The sequence below is a fragment of the Tyto alba genome, unplaced genomic scaffold (genome assembly GCF_018691265.1).
Source record: "Tyto alba isolate M040663 unplaced genomic scaffold, T.alba_DEE_v4.0 Super-Scaffold_6, whole genome shotgun sequence".
Taxonomy (NCBI): domain Eukaryota; kingdom Metazoa; phylum Chordata; class Aves; order Strigiformes; family Tytonidae; genus Tyto; species Tyto alba.
In genome coordinates this window covers 25,320,328-25,341,041 of record NW_024881327.1, presented here as the reverse complement: position 1 = coordinate 25,341,041, position 20,714 = coordinate 25,320,328, and the positions used below count along the sequence as shown (strand labels likewise).

Sequence of the window (20,714 nt, the reverse complement as noted above, 5' to 3'; positions counted from 1 at the left end):
CTGTTGGTTAATATTGACAGACATTTGAAAACCTACACAAGAGAGAGCACACGCAGTCCAGTATGTACTTCAGCTGGAGTCCATGCTCTATCAGAGCACCCACTCCAGAAGAAACTGAAACTGAGGTGATGTGGATTCTCCGGTGTCCAATAAGACATTAATTACAATCGAAACTTTTCCTGCGGTGAGTACATCAACAGAAGCTCTTGAGAATAGCTCCCACACAGCTGTAGTGCAACCCTGCTAAAAAATCAACCATCCACCAGGCAGAAGTTCTTTGGAAACCAAGTTTAATTAGTTCCATAACAAATTAATTAGTTACTGAGTTCAACAGTAAGGCTTGGTTCTGAAATGTTTTTATGTTTGGCAGACACGATGAAGCCTCACTATCCTGTTGCAATATGCTTAAATCATTATGTGTGTGTGTGCGTGAATATATTTGTTACTTTTATTCAGTATTGTTTTCAAACTATTGGAAAATTGTACCAAAAAATTAAAAAAAAAAAAGGTACAGTCTCTAGCTTGGATTGACTAAACAGTGACATTGAATGAACCTTCTCATGAAAATGACAAATCTGTTGATATTTTATACTTTAAGACCAATGTAAATGACACTTTTTTTCATGAAGACTGCTTCTGTCTGTTCAAGACTGCAAAAACCATAAAGCCCTGTGCTGGAATGAAAGATACTGTTTGCTCTTTTTTTTCAGTTATCCTTTTATGAAAACATTTTTAAAGGTGACAAATTTGAACAGTTTTGAGTCCCAAGAGGCAAAGTAGCAGAAACATTTTATTTATATGCTTAATACATTGTGGAGATAAGTTTTGCCAGGCTTCTGTATCAATCACGCACATGGCCACAGTGTGTAAACTTCACACTCTTGCGTCATGATTCAGTCATGGCTTTTTACACAATAAAATATTATCTATTTATTTTAAATTTTCATATAATATTTTGCTGTGTCACTTTGAACGTCATCTTTTCAACTTCAAAGACCCGTAGTAATTTTCTCTAAAATTTCATTCAGATAACAAATACTTTAAAAAATCCATGTAAACCAGTGTTTATTAAGATTTTCCAATAAACCCATAACCATATGTGTAAGTAACATTAGCTAGGTGAAAAGCATTGCTCAGACAGTCAAGACCTTTCACTACCATGTGAAGGCAATGCAGAACAGATGATGCAAGTGTAATCCAGGTTATGAACTGAGGCTTGGCAGAGACAAAAAGAGGTTGACCCACACTTTTCCCATCTTCGTGCAATATTCTTTAGTTCTAACTCAAAATTCAGACAAGAAAAAAGATGAAGCACCCGATAGTTTTATTTTATTGATCCTACATTAATACGTTTGTTTGGTTGGTTTTTGTTTTTTTTTTTTTTTCCCAGTTACGGGGTGAAATGTAAGAATTTAATAAAAAACAAGAAAAAACCATAATGAATCCAAGTTTTCATGACCAAATGTTAAGGAGTTCCCAAGTCAAAAAAAGAACAAGTTTGCCCTGAACACCTACTCTTTCTTTCAAACGCCACCAGAGAGTCCTAAGAACATCAGATGGGTAAGGGAAATGGGGGGTATTAGAGTTCTTTAGGTCCTGCAGTTTGGTATGCAAGATATGAGACTTTGTGACCAGTATAGAAGTTGTGGCTCTGATTAGGAGCAGACCAGACAAATGAGCTAGACTGGGCTGGTCCTGCCTTGAGAAAGGCAAATGACCTACTAGTCTTGTGAGTAGTTTCAGCTTTGAGTAGTTTCTTCCATGTCCAGGATTCCAACTAAACTGGACAATGCAGAAAGGCCATTTGTCTTCATTGCAACAAATCCTTCTAGCTCCAAGAAGAGGAAGCTAGAAACTAGTTTAAGATCAGGTCACATAATCTGCAAATGCTGGGTCATTACATTGCAGTTAATTATCCTTATACTGAACCCTGTACTTTATAATTGACAAAAGTTACTCTTTGACATTACCAGCCACCTTTGAAAGCATTTGGAGATGTGTCCACCATTCCCTTACTAGCTGTTTCCCATGATGAATTAAATCTACTCTCAACATTTTTGTATTTTATTTCTTCTCTAAATGTATTTGACGTTAACCTTTTTGAGTAACTGACAGAATAAGAACTTCTAAAGATCTATATAGAATAAAATGTATTTTAAGACACACAACTGTCAACTATGTGCTCATCCCCTAAATACAATATCCATACAAATTATGCAGTTGTATAGATTCCCGACTCTATGAATTTTTTAAAAATGGATTAGCTATCCAGCAGAAGTTTATAGTGTTTTAAGAGTGCTTTGTATCACATTGATGTATTGATTTTAAATATAAATCCACTTTAACCTGAAGTAATTGACTATCTACATTAATAATAATGTTCAATTTTCATGAGGGAAGAGAATGGTTCTTGTGCCAAGACAAATGAAATTTATTACTAGAGACTATAGAGGTAGAGATGAAAATCATTATTAAAAAGTATGAAGAGGCTTTTGACAGAAGATCTGTTAAAGTTGCTTTGAGTAACTCTTGAAGAAAAACTGGGTTTAATAAAAAAATTTTTACAAGCAAATGAGAACATAAAAGGGCAGTTGGGTTGGCATCACAACCTAATTCACTTCAAATGTAATTAGCAAGATGCTTCTTGACTTCCTGGTCAACATAACTGTCGTGGTTTAGGCCTGATTGACAGCCAACCACAATGCAGCACAATCTTGGGGTTCAAGATAGGACTGGGATGGGGGAAAATCCCCCTTTTATGATCATGTGCAAAAGGCAGACTCGTTAGGGGAAGAAAAAAAAAACCATACATTTATTACAGACACTAACAACACATAACAGAGTAGGACAGTGAGAAGCATTGCCACATCTTGAGAACACCTTCCCCCCACCCCTCCCTTCTTCCCGGGCTCAGCTCTGCTCCCGATATCTCTACCTCCTCCCCCAGTGGCGCAGGGGCAGGGAATGGGGGGTGCAGCCAGTGCTGCCACTTCCTTCATCTTCGGTGAGGGGAGTGTCCAAAACTTGTTACCCCCTGCTCCATCGTGGTCCCCCTCTCACAGGAGACAGTCCTCCACAAACTTTCTCTGACTTGAATTCCTCCCATGGGCCGCAGCGTTCCCCACACTGCTCCGTCATGGGGCACTAACTTCCTCCGACTGGATTCTCTCCCACGGCTGCAGCCCTTCCCAAGCTGCTCCGGCGTGGGACTCCCCCGCATGCTGCAATCCTCCCAGTGCTGAATTACAGCATCAGGGCTACCTTTTCCCATGAGACCCCGGCCTTCTTCAGGCACAGAACCTTGATCATCCGAGCAGGAACAACAGGCCATAAATCAATGTCTGCTCCACCGTAGATCTTCATGGGTGGCAGGGGGGGGCCGCCCTGCCGTCTCACCACAGGATACAGGGGGGTCTCTGCTCCTGCACACCTCCCCCCTCCTTTCTTCCTCCGTTCCTCCACTGACCTTGGTGTTCACGCAGCTGCAGCAACTCCTCCTCACAAGTCCCACTGCCCGTCACCACGTCCCTTCTTAAATACGTTATCGCAGAGGCGCAGCTGATTGGCTCAATTTCCCAAACAGAAGTGGAGCTGACGTGGAGCTGGGGGAGCTTCGAGAAGCTTCTCACAGGGGGCCGCTCCGATAGCCCCCTCCCCTGCCACCAAAAACTCCACCACTCACTCAACCCAGGACAATAACTCTCTACTGTGCTTTCTCCCCTGTACGTTTATGAAACATGCCACCAAGAGTCACTGTTTTAAATACAGCTGTCAAAATCCCGAGCTAAGCCTTCAAAAGCTTCCAGCTGTCAGAAGATTTGCAGTCATTGGTATGCCTAGAAACTCACGGGATTCTTTTAACTGTTTTACTACTTTTTTTTTTACCCTACTACAGTCTTTAGGGTTTTACCTCCACAGAGCAAACTGTATGACATTGAATGGGTTATATTTAAATAGCAAAGTGCTGAATCCATCATGCCAGGATTTTATGCTGTTAATTAAATGTGGTTCCAATTCATCAATGCATTATTATGTGCTCTGCTGAACAGGAACCTAAGGTCTTATTATATAAGTTAACTTACTTAAGGCCCTATTTTTTTGCTCATACATGTGTAAAATTCAACGTGTGTCAATTTTTCTTAGAATTCGATACTTACAACTTATATGTTAAGTTTCAAAATATGCTTCTAAATTTAATCCCTAAAACAGCATTAGGTTACTATTCTATGAAGAACGGGTATGTATTTTCTGTCGAAAAGACAGCTTTGGATGGGATGTTGGCATGGTGTGGCATCATTTATCCCAATGATGGTCATGATTACATTTTCAGGATGATAAACCAGTAAAATTTCAGCATAAACTTGACAAATTCCAGCTTCAATTAAATAAAATCTCAAATAAACTCTTTTATCTCCTTTCTTCCAAGAAAATGTAACAGTACTACTTTTTAAAACCAAGTAATTACATCATACCATTAGAGAAACCTACCATATTTGGGTTTTAGTGTTCTTTACCAGAACTGATGAGATCTTGAGTCATCCTGTGTTTGAGCACTCATATATCCTGAGGTTGGTACAAGACTCTTTTAATGGAATCCCAAAAGGAAATCAGGAGAAAAGTAGCTCTACAAAAACATTTTAACCAACTGATGTGTTCTCCAGTATGTATTTCTATGCTCCTATTTTAAAACCGAGTGACTCAAGCCACATCTCACTAAATAGCACTTCTACATGAAACACTGCTATTTCTCCTGATTCAAACAGTTCTCAGTACACCTTTAAAATGTTTATGCTTCACTGCACAGGGATCTAATTTTATTGACATCAAAACCTGTGAATAACTAGCAATAACTAGAAGCCACATCATATGTAAATGTCAGTGGGAAAAGAGACATGAAAAGGGTAAATCATCAGTAACAGGAGTGAGAAAAACAGGTGATAATCATTCATAATTTGATTTCCAAAGTCAGCTTTGGAAACCTCTCTATACTGCCAGCTCACTGTAGAATGTTTTTCCTGATTTCTAGTTTATACTCTAAAATCTCATCTATAATGTTAAAAAAGTGATGTGGAGCCCTAAAGCTGTGAAGAATATTTACAGACAGTAAACTAACTGTTAACAGAGAAAACCATGCCTGGCTGAAAGCTCAAACAGAAAAATACAGCTATAGGAAAGTAAAGCCTAATTTAAATAAAATGATAAATTATCTTTTTCAGCCTACAGGGCTCTTTTGCAGCTCTGAGAGATTATTCCAAATGTTGCATTTTCCTTCCTTTGTCAAGCAAGGAGCAATGGGAAAGAGGCTTCCAGCGAACACTGCTTTGTAAGGGTGTGCTTCTTGCCAGGAATTTGAGAGAGAGATCAAACGTACATCCTCTGGAGGGCTTCAACATGCAGAATACAGTGAAGTCCCACCTAAACATGGTGACTGCTCCATTACTGTGCCTGTAATGACTACTCTGAAGCCCACCAAAATCTAAGCAAATTTTGTTACTGACTTGATGGGGTTTGGATCAAGTTACATGCATATACTAATGCACATTAGTAGATCCAAAGGAGTATAGGGACCCATCATAAATATTGTTTATAAAACTGGTGAATCGATTTTTACCAGAATAATGTGACTGAGAAACGATAATTAGAGAGATTTATCCTTCTAGGACCTGCTACTACATCTACTGAACTTAATGTCCTGGGTACGGTAAGGAAAACTGTATTTGGATGTGAGAAAAGTTTGCAGGGAAAAGACAGGGCAAGAAAAAGAACAGAAGTAATTGATATTTAGCAGAAAGATCTAAAACACTGCCCTGGTGACTACTTCATGCTGTAGACCTTTGGTCTTCCTTTGTTGACTGCTGTGAGCCTGGATTGGGGGTTGTGCAGTTTTCACAATCATCTGCAATTCATCTATCTGGACAGTTACAAGTAAACCCCAGTTAAATTTGAATTTAAATTTGTTTGTGGCCCTGGTAACAAGCAGTTTAGTTTGTTCTGGTTTATGTCCATACCACCGACATTCACGAGTGGGATTAGTTGAGGTAGGGATGGCTGGCAGGGGTGTTGGATGCCAGAATGGGAAACTGATCTCAGTCCATGGTTAATATGTCCTTGCTGGGTGAGTAAGCTACTGTCCAACTTTTGGTTTTCTGTTATGAACTGTAGGATTTGGGCCTACAGTACTTCTGCTAAGATAGATCTGAAATCTCACCGCTCCAGACACCCACTCAGCTTCTAGGAAACTGTTTCTTTTTCCATTTGGCAATAATAATACCAGCAAGAAGAAATATTAAAAGGGAAGCTTGTAATGGCAGGCTTTGAGTGGGATGAAATCTGAGTGACCTGGAGAGCTTCAAATTGCAAACCACCAGGATTTCCTATCATAGCCTTCACTTTCATACGCTTCTTTTCCAGTGAATGCATGCTTACACATGTGCCTATACGATGCTTACCTGCACTCAGTTAAATTCTAGCTTTGTATATGAAATCTGAATTATTTTTTGCATGAGTCATCTAAAAAGAGCCTCTAAATCCATAAGAGGCATATGTTGCAGAGGGTGAAAGAAGAGGCACATCAGAAGAAAAGCAACAGGAAGAACAGAAACAGAGCAAGGAAACAGATGACAGAAGAATGTGTAAGTAGACAAGAAGCTCTGGGTAGGCACTGCAGATGCTCTTTACCTAATGTAAGAATCATTCTTCAAAATTTTTAATATACTGACAACCACATGAGGGGACATAAAAAATAGCTTTACGAATGCTGTAGAGGAAAGAGATTCTAAAGCCTACCAAGCCTTATTTACAGTCCACCTAAGTCAGCAAAGTAATAGAGAAATAGAGAGGAAGAAAATTATCTTGTGGGTCACCTCCAGAATGAAATGGTCATTTCTCCCCTCTGTAATCTAGTAAGGGAGAAAAAACTATGAAGAATAGGGTAGACATGGAAAAAAAAAAATGTTTATGGGCATTATCCAAAATACTACAGGTAGTCCTGCTACCATCTGCACTAAATCTGTCCTGCTACTCACAGAGGATGAATAAAGAATCGAAATAATCAAGAGCAATAGTGAATTACAAATTTTTCTGTTTCTTATTTAAACATTCGACGTTAAAATCACAATTGTATCTTTCTACATATATACTCAGAGTGGTTGTTTAATGTAGCATTTGAGAATGCATTAAAGGATATCGCAGATGTAATTTAATCTCTATAATACTTTTGAAAATATAATTTGATTTATTAGGAGGTATGAAGAAAATAGTTACATCGCGGGATAGGATTTTCTGAGCACTATCTGCATATACAACATCTCAGAAATAAATCCAGAGGAAGGACTCTTTTACCAAAGTCTATATAGAAGTTTTCTCCTTTTTTGGACAGCTGCATCTAACACATAGAATTGTTCAAATATTATGTAAGTTATTGAAAACTTTTGCTCCTTTTCCAAAAGATTTCTAAATATGAAAACTGTAATTTATCTTTGTATGTGCTTTAAGAGTATATGGTTTGGAACATAATATGCAGATATTTATGAATGTGTTTGCCATGAGCCTCACACTTTCCCAGCATCTACAACAGATGCTCAAGTCAGTATGCAGGCAATGCTCTTTCCATACAGTGAAATCTAAGTAGGCATGGCCAGCAGAAGGCAGAAGGTAGAGAAGCAACTGACCATTCTTTAGTACTGCTCAGGTGGAGCTACACAGCCCTAAAGCCCCACCTAAAGCCCAGTCATAGCTTTCAATGTAATGCTCTGTTAACATACAAATTTCTGCTAGCCATGTACTACTAACCAGTGGCACAACATTAATATGCAAGAATATTCAAAAAGATAAAAAGTTTAATAGTATTAAAATACCAAACATCAAAACACTCATGAAAACTGAGGCAGAATGACTTACAGTTTGATCAAACTGTGAAAAATAAAAATCAAGAAAGGCAAGAGCAACACACCACTCTTGTCTCAGCTACATCACTTCCAAGATGCCAGTGATGCTTCCCTTACCATGTAGGCAGTTTTTCCAGTACCAGCTGAATCTTTCGCAAGGGAAGAACTGGTGGAAAATTCTTCTAGAGTTGAAGGTATTTTTCTGGAGGTATTTTTGTCCGTGCATTTGTTGCTTCACACTGCAAAAAAATATTCAAGCATCCCTGAGCCTCAGCTATCCCATGGGAGGTCTCCATACCAAGACACTTTCCTGACATTCAGTTGTCTTGGTTTAGAAATGAGCACTGTGCTCTTTTCCTAAAATAAACCTTTAAAGGGAAGAGATGAAATTTGTCCTTAAGCCCTGTAATAAGAAAATATATCCAAAACCTGAAGCTTAGAGTAACTTTACTCTCCCAAAGCAGTGATGAAAATGAATCTATAGATTTAAGAATCACAACTGTGTTTTCAAATACATGGGACCAAAACCAAGGGGAATAAACCTAAGCCTTTTACTTTCTTTTCAATCCCTTTCCCACTCATCTAGCCAATATGCTTAGTATCTATAGAAGGAGATGATTCTCCTTAATTTTTAATTAGCCACCACTCGGGATGAAGTGGCTAAACCATGATTCATCACATTTGATAAGTCGTGGCAGTCCAGCAAAGTTCCAGCTGACTGGAAAAAAGGTACCATAACACCCATTTTTAACAAGGGAAATAGAGGACATGGGGAACTACAGGCCAGTCAGTCTCACCTCTGTGTCCAGCAAGAAGATGAAGTGGATCCTCCTGGAAACTGTGCTAGGGGACATGGAAAATAAGGAGGGGATTGGTGACAGCCAACATGGCTTCACTAAGGGCCAGTCATGCCTAACAAATTTGGTGGCCTTCTACAACAAGGTTACCGTGCTGTTGGACAAGGGAAGAGAAACTGACATTATCTACCTAGACTTGTGCAAAGCATTTGTCACTGTCCCACACGACATCCTTGTCTCTGAATTGGAGACACATGGATTTGACAGATGGACCGCTCGGTGGATAAGGCATTGGCTGGGTGGTCGCACTCAAAGAGGTGCAGCCAATAGCTCAATGTCCAAGTGGAGAGCAGTGACGAGTCGTGTTCCTCAGGGGTCGGTATTGGGACCAGCACTGTTTAACATTTTTGTGGGCAACGTGACAGTGGGATCGAGTGCACCCCCAGCAAGTTTGATGGTGACACTGAGTTGTGTAGTGTGGCCGGCATGCTGGAGGGCAGGGATGCCATCCAGAGGGACCTGGACAGGCTGGAGAGGTGGGCCCATGCAAACTTCATGAACTTCAACAAGGCCAAGTGCAAGGTCCTGCACATGGGTCAGGGCAATCCCAAGCACAAACACAGGCTGGGGGATGAGTGGATTGAGAGCAGCCCTGCGGAGAAGGACTTGGGAGTAGTAATGGATGGAAAATTGACCATGAGCCAGCAATGTGCACTTGCAGTCCAGAAAGCCAACTGTGTCCTGGGCTGCATCGAGTGTGGCCAGCAGGTCAAGGGAGGGGATTCTCCCCCTCTACTCTGCTCTCATGAGACCCCACCTGAAGTGTTGCATTCAGCTCTGGGGCTCCCAACATAAGAAGGACATGGACCTGCTCGAGGGGGTCCAGAGGAGGTCACGAAGATGATCAGGGGGCTGGAGCACCTCCCTGATGAGGACAGGCTGAGAGAGTTGGGGTTGTTCAGCCTGGAGAAGAGAAGGCTCTGGGGAGACCTTATAGTGGCCTTCCAGTACTTAAAGGGGGTTACAGGAAAGGTGGGGAGGGACTCTTCCTCAGGGGGTGTAGGGATAGGATGAGGCGTAAGAGTTTTAAACTGAAAGAGAGTACATTTAGATGAGATATGGAGAAGAAATTCTTTCCTGTGAGAGTGGTGAGACAGTGGCCCAGGGTGCCCAGAGAAGCTGTGGCTGCCCCCTCCCTGGCAGGGCTCAAGGCCAGGCTGGACGGGGCTTTGAGCAACCTGGTCTGGTGGAAGGTGTCCCTGCCCGTGGCAGGGGGGTTGGAACTAGATGATCTTTAAAGTCCCTACCAACACAAACCATTCTATGATTGTATGATAATTTTACACATCAACATTATTTTACTTGATGCCATTTTTCTTCACAACAGCAAAGCACCGTGTAGACCTATGGCACTAAATTATTCTAATAATACTGTCAAATATTTTTTTTTCTTTTTTAAATACTAAGATTTTTTACCTCACCTTCTAAATCTTCACTTTAGCACTCAGTTTTATTCTAGGGTTAGATTCCTTTCTAAGTTACATTGAGATTGCAAGAATGAAAAACACAGTAAGGTATTTAAGCACAATAAGCATGAGCATAAGCATTAGAGGAGAATATCCAACCTCTGTCAGCAGCCAGAAATGTGTCCAAAGGGAAAGCTCTAACACAGGCTACAGCAAATACTGGCAGTAGAACAGTACTTGCCCCCAGGAACTTTACCCACACACCTGCAGAGTGGGAGGAACAACCAGCGTTTTTGCACATACACTCGTGTCTGATGTAAAAGGCCCCTCCCAGGTACCGACATACTGAGGACGGCAGGTGCCCTGGCTGCACCCACCCTCTGGGGGGCTCCTGTTGCACGGAGGTGAGGTCGCTCGCTGTTTAGAAGGAGCAGCATAAGGTCATTTCCCCCTTAACTGTATTAACAGCCCTCAGGCTATTAGTGTAGTAGCAGCAGTAACCGCCATGAGGCTATCTAATGCCTTTTATAAACTCTACTAACTCTTTTTATCTGCTGAGAAAAAAAGAACCGCGCTGACTGACAGCTCCTGTTTTGGCCCGCGGCCCGCAGCGCGGTTGCCCCGCGTGTTCCCCCGCCCCGGCTCTCCCCGACGGCACCTCCGCCCCGCCACGGCCGCCGGGACCTCGCTCCCCGCCACTGGCGGGGCAGCGGCGCCGGCACCGACCCTCTGTCCCCGGAGCGTCCCGCCGGGGACGGCCCCGCGCCCCCGCCGAGCACAGAGAGTGCGGGCACGCGTGGGGCGGGGAGATCCGCGGCCCGGCTTCCCCCCCCCCGCCGGCGGCCAGAGCCTTAACGGCGGCCGGGCCCCGGCGGTGCGGGGTCCCGCCGGGGGGGCCCCGCCGCTAGCGATGCCCCCGCCGTGGCCGGGGGCCCCGCACGGCCGGGGGGCCGCCTCCGCCGCCGTGTCCCGCGGGGGCGGCGGCTGCGGGGTACGGGGGGCCGGTACCCGCCGCTGAGCAGATCGGCGGGGAGGGGAGGGAGGCGATGTCCTCGCTGGTGAAGGAGGAGCTGGCGAAGAGGCTGTTCGGCCCCCGGCGGCAGCGGCTGCACGAATTCATCGAGGTGGAGGGCTCGGGCGCCGGGCGCTGCTACCTTTGCGCCGCAGGTAGCGGGGCAGCCCGCCGGGGCGGGGGTGCGGGAGCGTGGGCGAGCACGCGTGGGCGTGCTGGGGGAGCGGGGCGTGGGTGGCACAGCGGGTGGGTGCGTGGGGACGCGAGGGAGAGGGGAGCCGGGAGCGGCGCGGCTCGGGGCGGTGGTAGCGCCGGCGGGGCCTCCGGGGGGGTCCCGGCGGGGCTCCGGGGGGGTCCCGGGGGGGTCCCGGGGGGTCCCGGCGGGGTTCCGGGGGGGTCCCGGCGAGGCCTCGGGGGGGTCCCGGGGGGGCTCCGGGGGGGTCCCGGCGGGGTTCCGGGGGGGTCCCGGCGAGGCCTCGGGGGTGTCCCGGCGGGGCTCCGGGGGGGTCCCGGCGGGGTTCCGGGGGGCTCCCGGCGAGGCCTCGGGGGGGTCCCGGGGGGACGGTCGCTGCCCCCGCCCTGCCCGCAGCCTGCGGGGACAGCGCGTTCTCCTGCTCCCGTTTCACACGGGCTTGAGCTTTTGGTGTCGGCGAGGAAACGTGGGTCTCCCCACGCAGCCGCGGAGGGTGTTCGCGACGTGGCGGTGCTGCGAGTGCCTCACCTGCTTGTTAAACAGCAGTACCTTCCTCTAGTTCGAATAAGGTTTTCCATAAGAAAGCGTAACAGTATGTTAACGCTGCAGGAAGCATTTATAATCCTTTGAGCTTTTGCACTATCCCTTGCCTTGGTCTATGTCCTACATCTTGTCCCAATTACTTTGGGAACAATAAACTAGGCTTGTGGTTTAAATAAATACACGTTTGAGCTAGTAATTAGCACGAACTGTGAATAAAAAAAAAAAAAAAGATTGCTGTGAGTGGTAAACTTAATTATTTGGCTTTTTACTAAATCTGATATCTGTTTCATAAGGGTTTTAGGACAAGGTATCAGAAAAGCTTGCTGGTTTTGTTGTTTGTTTGTTTGGGGTTTTTTAATACATATTTTTTATTTTCACAACACTGAAAGATAATAAAAAAGAGCAGTGCTCTCATCCCTAAGTAGCTAGGCTGAAGTGAAGGCTTCTTCCAGTCTGGTTTCTCCTCAGGTTCAAACTATCTATAACAGGCAAAAATAATCTATGTACTTGAGACATAGATTGGGTTAACATCCAGTATGGAATGGTGTCAACCATATTCTGTGATCAGTATCCTTCTAAACATCTGAAATATTTACAGTGTTTCAGTTGGTTTACAGAATACTGGAAATACCGAGCAAGCTATGTTCCCTGCGATCCCGTAATTTTAGTAGAACAGGCTTTGTGTTTTAGAACTGTAAGAACAGTCTTAAGAAATGGATTCCTGAATATCCTAGAACTTCTAAATGTACAGAAATACCAACTTTAGTCAGAGTTTATAAAGCTATCTGGTAGAAGTACGTTTAGTTGCATGTGGTAGATCTAAACAGTTCACTGTTATAAAACATCCAAAGAGGAGAAATAATAACATTATGCACCTTTAAAACCTTCACTGAAAATTTCTTTTTAAGGTAAAGGAGAACAAGCCATTAAAGAAAGCCTCTAACCAGATTAACTGATTAGAAGTCTCTGAAGACATAAAGGAAAATTTATGTAGAATGTTAAGAGTGGGATCTCTCCAGTATCCAATATAAACTCTCTTAATATATTCAGGCATAGTCAAGTAAGCGGGGAGTGAAGTGGAAATCTGATTCTGAAAGATGGGTTGCATCCAGCTGCCAGCAGCTACTGTAATCTGCTGTGATTCAGTAGGAGCAAAACACATTATCTAAAATCTCATCCCTGCAATGCAACCACAGTATATGCCTGTTGATTTCAAATTACCATACAACAACAACAACAAAAATCAGTCAGACTACAGGCAAAACTTTAGAAGTTTATGCCTTTTGAAATCTATATTACAACAAAATTTTGGTATGGATAACTGAACAATCTTATTTTTGTGACACATGCCCAAACATTATTTCACTTCCTTTTCACAATAGCAAGTCCTAGTTCTTGTGTGAAAGCAATAATAACTTTTCACTGAATTCTTTATAAACCCTGGAAGAATGTAAAGCTTAAATGCAGCCACATTCAGGAATTTTCACAACCCAGTATTGGTATGCCTGAGGAGAATGGTAAGGATAACATCGTATTATCGATAGAAAAAGGTGTTCAGTCTGTGGAAGACTTTAAGAAATAGTTTGTGATCTATGAAGGCATTGCCATAGCCGTGCCCTTCCCAAGAAAAGCTTTTTAGAGTTTAACAGAATGACACAGTAGATCTGAGCTCATGGTCTATATAAAAAATTAATTTTTCTTGAACTCTATTAACTGAGTGCAAAAACAAGCAATATCTAAAATTCAGGAAAAGTAAAGAAATAGATTTGGGTGTTTGTTTGTTTTTGTTTTGTTTTTTTTTTTTTTCACTTTTTTTTAGTTGAAAATAATCCATCCAAGTTTCACCACTGGGTAGGACATGCTCCTGGTTTTATTGCTAACACATCTGTGCTCTGGCCTTATGTCATACAATTTCTGCTCCTGTACGAGGGGTAGAGAGGTGGCATTGTGTGGGACCTGGGGGCCACCAGGATATCCCCTTGTATTTCTGACAGGACTGGGGGCTTCTGGGCCTGGGCTTGTTTCCTTTCTCTGAGAGAACTCTGAGAGAGACAACATATTCCCTCACAGGCAGGCAAGCAAACAAGCAAAAAGGGAGAAACTGAAAGTAACAAAGAGAACTTTCTAAAGTTAGCCTGCTAGGTTTGCTTGTAAATGAAACCCACTGTAACTTCTCCATAGAAGACAACATGGTGGTGATCCTTTGGTTAAAAATCATTGAGCAACTATGACTGATAGGACCAGAAAAAAAAGCAAGTGATTTGTATTTTCCAGGCAGAGAGGCTATAGGCTGACAGAAATTGTAATCAATTTATATATTTTCCACTGTTCTTTACAGTGGAAAGAAAGCTTGTCTTCAATATATGTCATTTGTTTGTCTATATTTAGTAACCATTTTCTAATAAACAGGTGAGAAGTAAGAGACATTTTAACAGGAATAAGATAAAACTAGTCACGTTTCAAAACGGGTTTTCAAAAATTCCGGCAGTATTTAGAAATAAAAGAATTTTGTTCCTGTATGGGTAGCCTCCCGCTGTGATATCCAAATGCTCCTGCCAGACCAGACACAGGTGACATCTCGCCCTTACCTGAGGCTACCGGATGGCTTTGGGGAGGTGGTCTGCCCTGCAGCCCTCATGCTGGTTGTGCAGGAGATTGTTCGGGCTCTGGTGCTTTTCACACTCATTGTTGAGCATTACAAAAACCCAATCTCCTATGCAGTGCTCAATGTAATCAGCTAATAAGGGTAGTTGCTGCAAAGAGTGTCTTCGGGCTCTTTTTGTTCACATTTGAGCTCTTTTTATTCACATTTCCCACCTAAGTTGGAAAATAGTAATTTCTACAGAGATAGCCCCGGGCAACTTGAAGCTTTAAGAAATACTGTCAATGTTATTTTTGTTAAGTGGCCTACTTACATATTTTATAGGAAAATAAGAGTTTTGCTTTAAAAAAAGTAATGGCTTCGTAAGAAAACTTCATCCATAACATGGAAGGTATAGCACAAATCATGTAAATACAGAGCCTTGGTAGAGGTTTTGCAATTGTCTAACTACAGCACTCTGAAAGATTCCCCCGTGAAGTAAGTAGGGTAAGTGAATTATCCATACAGACTCAGTGACAGAATCAGGCTTTCACTGCACTGCTAGTGTATTCAGCTGAAAGGCTTTTGCACAGACAAGATTCTCTTTTCACAGGATGGGTAAGGTAAATCCTATATCTACTAAAAGCTGATGGGTTTCATAGACTGAGAACATGGTGCTATTCCTACTACCTGGGCAAAATAAAACTATTAAGTACAGTACAGCCCTATACAGTCCTGCCCCTCATAATTTAAGTTATTATCTAAAATGTAGTTTGATTAAATCTTTTATTATTGGAACTTGTGGGAAGTACATGCATGTCTAAACTATTTTTTTTCTCCCAGTGACTAAAAGTGAAGAAGTAGAAATATGTATGGTTAAACACTTGCGAGTGGATCGAGAGGAGAAATATGAAATAGTTGAAAAGTGGTTTTTGAAAGATCTGGAGATGATTGATGGAAAAGAAGCAGATACTGTAAGTGTTATGTATTATTAAATACATATATTAAAGTATACTTTTTTTTGTGTTGCAGTTTGGGATGCAAGTATTAAAATGCAATTAAAATGCATTATCTGAAAAAGAAAGTTATGTAAAAAAAAAAAAAAAATCAAACCTCCAAGGAATTTTGGTTTTATGGCACGTGAGAGACTCTATCACATTTGCACTGTTGGGGGAGGGGGGGCGAATGAGAGACTCTTGTTTGTTGTGATCTTCACTCTAGTGAGATCTAAGGGACAAGCTGGATGTTTTAATTTATTCATCATAGCTGGGAATAAAAGTTTTCTACCTTCAGCTCCCAGTGTAAACTGGAGTTAATCCCATAGATTTTCATGTGTATTTGAAAACAAAATTTCATTAAATATTTTTATGTAGAATGTCACATAGACACTATTCTTTATGTGACAATGTCTTGTAAGTGCATTGTTTAATGTACCAGCTCATGAAGTTATGCCTCTTTCACATAGCTTAATCTCACATCACTTGGATCAATTAAATATTTGTGTATTTGTGTGTGTAAATGTGAAACAGATTTGGCTAGATCTGGCTGATTTACTCCTAAAAATGTCCTAATCTCTCAGATACAACTTCAGTAGGGTAAATAGAGGCTGTAGTAGTACAATACAGAACAATGCCAAAAGTAGAATTAAATAATATTTTACAAGAGCTAGAACAATATGCTGAGGAGAGTATTTTACTGCATGTATGAAAAGACATTTTAACAGTCGTCCATGCATAATAAATGTAATCCAGGAAAAATTTACTTTTTTTCCTTTTGAAAGCGCTTTCAAATGAACATGAAATAGAATTCAGATTACATTATCTTAGTGAAAGAGAAATCAAGAGCCCACAGGAAAGGTTTCAGGGCCTTGCTCCAAGGAAAATGACAAATTGGTTTGTCCTTCTGTCCTGTGCACATTGCCCTCAAGTCTGAAACTGAGAACCTGGGAGATGGAGGAGGTGAGCTCAGGTTCAGAGTATCCCTGCACCCTGTGAGCTCTTTGCAGTTTAGGCCAGAGGGGAAAAAAAAGCCCAAAATAATAATACTTTATGTCCCCTCTCCAAGGTATCTTGCTTCTGGAGATGTTCCTTCCCTTCCCTAGCCAAGGCAGCCAGAGGATTTCCTTATCACTTGCCTGCATGAATTTAGTCTAGTTTTTTTCTGAAGTGTTGTGCTAAAATGTCCTTCAGTGATGATTCAGCCTTCCACAACTGGGATGATCAAAATCTGTCTCGTTTTTGGTTAAAGAAAAGCCTAAATGAACCTCACACTCATAATTGTAAGGTGATTAACACTGCTATAAATATTCCTGATAGTTATTCATATCCATAGAATTTTCAGAACTTAGCTGCTGCTAGGATCAATTGGGCCAAAGGGCCAGAAAGCACAGAGAATTACAATTTAGACAGGAAAGGTAATCAATATTCCTCCTCTGACAGGCATATATAGTTATAGTCCAAGGCAAGTGCTTTTCATATAGTGTGTTTTAGGCAACATGACAAATTGGATCACTTCAAAACAAGATTGTATAATACCATTAAAGTGCAGTGTATCTCTTGGGCAAATTCTGAAAGTTTTACTCGGGCAAAACTCCTAATGACAAAGAATAGCAGCTAATAACAAACTGCTACTTTGTAAAGTTTTAAAAGACCCTTTAGTATAAATGGCAAAAATACGCAAAGTCCAGTCCATCAAACTGAGAAAAAGTTGTGAAGGTAGCTGGGCACAGAACAACAGACTGCCATTCAAACCTCTGAAATGTATATCATAATTTCATTCTCTCTCTTTTTTTTTTTAGGATAATCCATGTTTTGATATGCACTTCCACAAAGTCTACAATCTGGAAGCATATAGTTGTGCATCTAAATATACATTTGCCCGAACCTTAAACAAACTGAATGAAATGTACCTTAAGAAAGACTTGAAGATTGTGAACTTTGATGACACCTACCTAAATGATGATTCGATCTGGTCATCCAACAATAGGGATTGCTTAGTACTTATGAGGATATGCTTCTATGCTTCAAACCTTTTATGTCTCTCACTATGTCCTTTGTCCTAAAGATGCATTTTCTAACATTAAGGTGACTGGTTGACTTTCACTGACCAGCATTTCATAAATAATCTGAACAGAAAGATAACAAGTGATATGCACTATCTGCTTTTTAATTTTACATATAAGTAAAAAATGGAACAAACTTTTACATAGATGATTGACCATTAATTTATATATATGAGGGCCTTACTCTGGCAAATACTGACAAATATATGAGACTTTCAACATAGGATCAGTAATTCTCATCAGTGGTGATTGCTTATGTAAGTAGAGCTCAGCATTTGCTCATGTTCGTGGAGGTATAAATTAATTTTTATTAATAGCTGGAAATATTTTTAAAGCATTAAGAGCATTAACAGTTAATTTTTACATCCTGGAAGTAGAAAAAAGAAAGCAACCAAATGAGTTCTGTACTAGGATGATGCACATTTCCATTTTAACTCCATTAAAGAGATTACATCTACATCAATACAAGAATCAAACCTGAACATCCTGATGAATCGGAGTTTTGCATTCAGGTATCATGGGACCAACTTTTCACCTATGCTGTTACAATTCTTTTTCCCTCAGGACATCTAATATTCCCTCTCACCCTTCCACTATTTGTGGTACTGTCTTTCAAACAGAAAATTAAAGTTCTTCAGCAGAATTTCTTTATATACAAGAACTTTCAGAACTTTTTTCTTTTATATCGTTAACATCATCTTCCTTGCATTTTATCTATATGAACAGGCCCAGTTAGGGAACAGAAACAGTTTACTCATGTCTCTTCTCTACCTCTGGACCAAAAATTAACAAAATACTATGTAAACAGCAGTTGTTGGCTACTACAATTGCTTTGTAGGCAAGTGATAGAAATTTTTTCACCAGTTTACAGCTATGTGTTGTCATATTCAGTGCACTACTTAAGCGCGTATTAGTACTTAGAGTTACGTTTAACATGGGGTGGAGTCTACTGAATGGTTTGGAAGATCTCACCCATAACAAAAACTCATGGCTGGACTTGTGACAGCATTATACTACAGTAGAAACAGGATGAATTAAAGCTGTATAGAACAAGAGCTGAAGAGGAAAAATGTTAACAATGAGAAGCACAGTGATATTGCCCAGTGTCAGTCAGCTAAGCTAGTTGGCTGCTCTTCCCATAGCCAAGAGAGAAAGAAATGCCAACCCAAAAGGTGTTTAGGAGAAGCTTCTGGTCAAAATGGAGAAAATTCACTTTCCCTTTTGGCAGCCAAGAGAGTACAGGAAGACTAGCTGTGGACTAAACCAGCTACGTACCTACAGATGACCAATGTAAATAGCTCCTAGGAAGTCACAAGCTGGTTACTATCCTGTCTCCGTACCTACCATCTGTAAAATGGGATAGTTACACAAGGGTATGTGATTTGTACTTCACTGTTGTCTTTCACATGGACTTCAGCCTTTGAAAACATTTGTGTAAATGTACTTTGGATTCAAAATCGAAATAACATCAAATAAAGATGAATATATTTGAAAAACTGTATAAAATGTACAGCTTTCTATGTTACTTTTTAAATGTTAACCTGCTGTTTGTATATAGGAAAGGCCATGACTTTGATTAGCTATCTTCAGAAGCTATATATTTATTCTAGGCATATGTTGTAAATGACAATAATTCTAACCCAAATCCTAGTAAGTATGTATATCTTTAAGTTATGAAGGCAATTTATATGGGTAACACAAATCTTCTGTAATTTGTAAGGGCTTTGATCTGGGTTTGTGTGGCAGGGTTTTTGGTAGCAGGGGAGGGGGCCACAGCGGTGGCCACTGTGAGAAGCTTCTCGAAGCTCCCCCAGCTCCAAGTCAGACCCACCTCTGGCCGAGGCCGAGCCAATTAGTGATGTTGGCTGTGCCTCTGTGATAACAGATTTAAGAAGGGGAACCTGAGAGGCGGTGGAGGACTTGTGAGGAGGAGTTAACCAAAAGGACACCTACGTGAACACGGAGGTCAGTGAAAGGAAGGAGAAGGAAGGTGGGGAGGTGTGCTGGAGCAGAGACATGGCATGTATCCCATGGTGAGAGGGCAAGACCACCCCCACCACCACCCATGGAGGTCCATGGTGGAGCAGATGTCAACCTGAAGCCTGTGGAGGAGCCCACACCAGAGCAGGCATCTGTGCTTAAAGTAAGCCGGGACTCTGAGGGGAGAAGTGGCCCCCGCTGTTGTAGTTCAGTGCCGAGAGGACTGCAACACGCAGGGGTGACCCACGCTGGGTCAGTGTGGGAACAGCTGCATCCCGTGGGGAGGACTTACGCTGGAGAAGGTTCGTGGATAACTGTCTGCAGTGAGAGGGGAGCCACGTGGAGCAGGGGGGGAATGTGAGGTGTTCACTCTACCTCCTGAGAAGGAAGGAGCAGCGAGCTGACTGTAACCCCCATCCCCTGCCCCTGCGCCTCTGGGGGAGGAGGTAGAGATACTGGGAGCAGAGCTGAGCCCGGGAAGAAGGGAGGGGCGGGGGGAGGTGTTTTTGGATGTGGTGGTGCTTCTCACTGTCCCACCTTGTCTGTTAAGTGTTGTTTTTGTTAGTGTTTGAATTAAAGTGATGTTCTTTTTCTTCCCCTGATGAGTTTCTTTTGCCCACGACTGTAATGGGTGAGCCTCCCTGTCCCATCTCGATTCCTGAGCCTTTTACTTTATTTTCTTTTTCCCATTCCTGAGGGGGAAAGGGTGAGTGGGCGGCTGTGTGGTGCTCAGTTACCCTCTGGCCTCAAACCACAACAGACATTTGCCACCTATATACCATTAGAGAGAAGGACTATGTTTATAGTAATTGTTTATGAAATGCAGTTGTTCTTTTCAGAAAGTCTTTGGGATAATCCAATGCAATTATGTGTGTTGTAACATGTGATATATAGCTATAAGAAGTATTTGCCCAACCTCCAGGTTCCACAAAACCATCTTCAGCAGCAAGTATAAGTCAGACTACTGTTACATATGATATATTGTCTTGTTTGGACTGTGTATTAATTGTAGAGGTCACAATGTATTCTGCTATCTTTACAAATTCTTTGCTTAATAGGCACAAGGAAATATTTTCTGGGTGGAAAAGGTCCCATCATTCCTCTTGTAGTAAAAACATAGAACCTCTAATAATAAGTGCTTCAGAACATTCTTTTGAAGTAAAGGACAGGTATAGTGAATTCCCGACAAATAATT

The 20,714-nt window shown here is 42.0% G+C and overlaps 1 protein-coding gene across 1 annotated transcript; it reads left to right on the top strand.

Annotated features, from left to right (window-relative positions):
- Window positions 1-11,150: 11,150 nt before the first annotated feature.
- On the top strand, window positions 11,151-19,035 carry EXOC1L (exocyst complex component 1 like). Its single transcript, XM_032999246.2, has 3 exons — window positions 11,151-11,316; window positions 15,322-15,452; window positions 17,276-19,035. Exons 1-3 carry the CDS (start codon window positions 11,196-11,198, stop codon window positions 17,537-17,539), a joined length of 516 nt encoding a protein of 171 aa, XP_032855137.2. The 5' UTR covers window positions 11,151-11,195; the 3' UTR covers window positions 17,540-19,035.
- The last annotated feature ends 1,679 nt before the right edge of the window (window positions 19,036-20,714 follow it).